Genomic DNA, 1392 nt, shown 5'->3' on the forward strand with positions numbered 1-1392 from the left:
TCAGGGGCGGGTTGGATGGGGCTTGGAGCAACCTGGTCTGGTGGGAGGTGTCCTTGCCCATGGAATTAGATGATCTTTAAGGTCCCTTCCAACTCAAATCATTCTGTATCATTCTGTGATCTCCTGGTACCTTGCTCAGCACCACGGCATCCTCGAAGCTGCTTGACCCCATTCCTGAACACTGCACCCCACACCTTGGATGCGGTGAGGGGCTCTCCCACTCCCCCGGTGCAGTGCCCTCATGGCCCCAGCATCCCTGCTGCTGCCTGATCCCAAAGCTGTCCATGAGGATCTACTGTCTCTGTGCAGTCCCAGGGCACCTGGTCCCACAGCACCCCGGGGTGCCCCTGCAGGAGACCTGGGGGCCAGCTCAGGCCTCACCTCCCTGCCGGCCTGGGTGCCACCCTGCAGTGCATCTCAGTGCCATGTGTCACCCCAAAACCCCCCATGGTGGTGCTGGTCTAGGTGAGGCAAGGCCTCACTCTGTACCAAGTCTTGTCTCCCCAGAGCCACTCTCCTGCAGTGGGGCAGAGGATTGTGCTGGTGGCACAGGGACAAGTGGAGCCCCCTGTTCTTGGTCACCAAGAAAAGCCCTCTGTGACACCCAAAATGTGTGGGCAGCACTGCTGGCAGCTGTGGGACATGTGGGGCTCCAGAGTCACTGTGTGCACAGGGCCCTCCAGCCAGAGCCAGAGCCTGCAGGGACATGGGGACAGAAGCTGGTCCCACACCACACCTGGCCAGCTCAGCCTCCTTGTTGTGGGGCCACCATGACTCAGAGACTTCCTCAACCCGATGTGCTGCTGCCGTGTTTGTTTAATTGTCCCCAGATTTTTTACCTGTGAATCCACCCCATTAGGCTTTCAGCCACCCAAATTATCTTCACCCACATCCTGTGGCCAGAAGTGCCACTCCTGACGTGGTGCAGAAACAAGACAATTCCTCGGGCACTGCTGGAGCAGTTTACTGTACTCACCACCCCAAGCAGCCCCCGGGACTCCTCAGGCTCTCAGCCCCTTCTACTGCTGTCGAGGGGCTGCTTTTCCCCGTCCCAGAGCAGCACCACGCGTGCACAGCCCATGCGGCAGACAGCGGTGCCTGCAGGAGCCCACCAAGTGGGGATGCTCGTGGCCAGGAGGGCTGCAGGGCAGCATGTCTGGGGTATTCCCTGTCACCAGAAGGCATTATCTGGGCCTCGGGGAGCTGCAGGGAAAGGGGAACTGGGAGGGAAGAGACAGGGAACTCAGAGGCGGGGAACTTCGGGCACCGCGAGGGGAGAACCTGGACTCGAGGGGGGGCAGTCGGGAATAGGAGCAAGGAACCAAGAACGGGGCGCGGCACCGGGGCGGGGAAGCGGGGGCAGCCGGAGGGGAACCCTGCCCGCCCCTCGGG

At 61.4% G+C, this 1392-nt stretch overlaps 1 protein-coding gene across 1 annotated transcript in view; it reads right to left on the reverse strand.

Annotated features, from left to right (window-relative positions):
• Window positions 1-172, reverse strand: part of FAM193B (family with sequence similarity 193, member B) — a gene marked incomplete at its 3' end in the record, with an annotated part of 8445 nt that extends 8273 nt beyond the window's left edge. Inside the window, 1 exon segment of the mRNA XM_010002094.1 lies at window positions 131-172. Within this exon segment, the coding sequence (XP_010000396.1) occupies window positions 131-172 (42 nt within the window).
• Between the last annotated feature and the right edge of the window lie 1220 nt (window positions 173-1392).

The sequence above is a fragment of the Chaetura pelagica genome, unplaced genomic scaffold (assembly GCF_000747805.2).
Source record: "Chaetura pelagica isolate M959 unplaced genomic scaffold, ChaPel_1.0 scaffold356, whole genome shotgun sequence".
In the NCBI taxonomy this organism is placed as follows: domain Eukaryota; kingdom Metazoa; phylum Chordata; class Aves; order Apodiformes; family Apodidae; genus Chaetura; species Chaetura pelagica.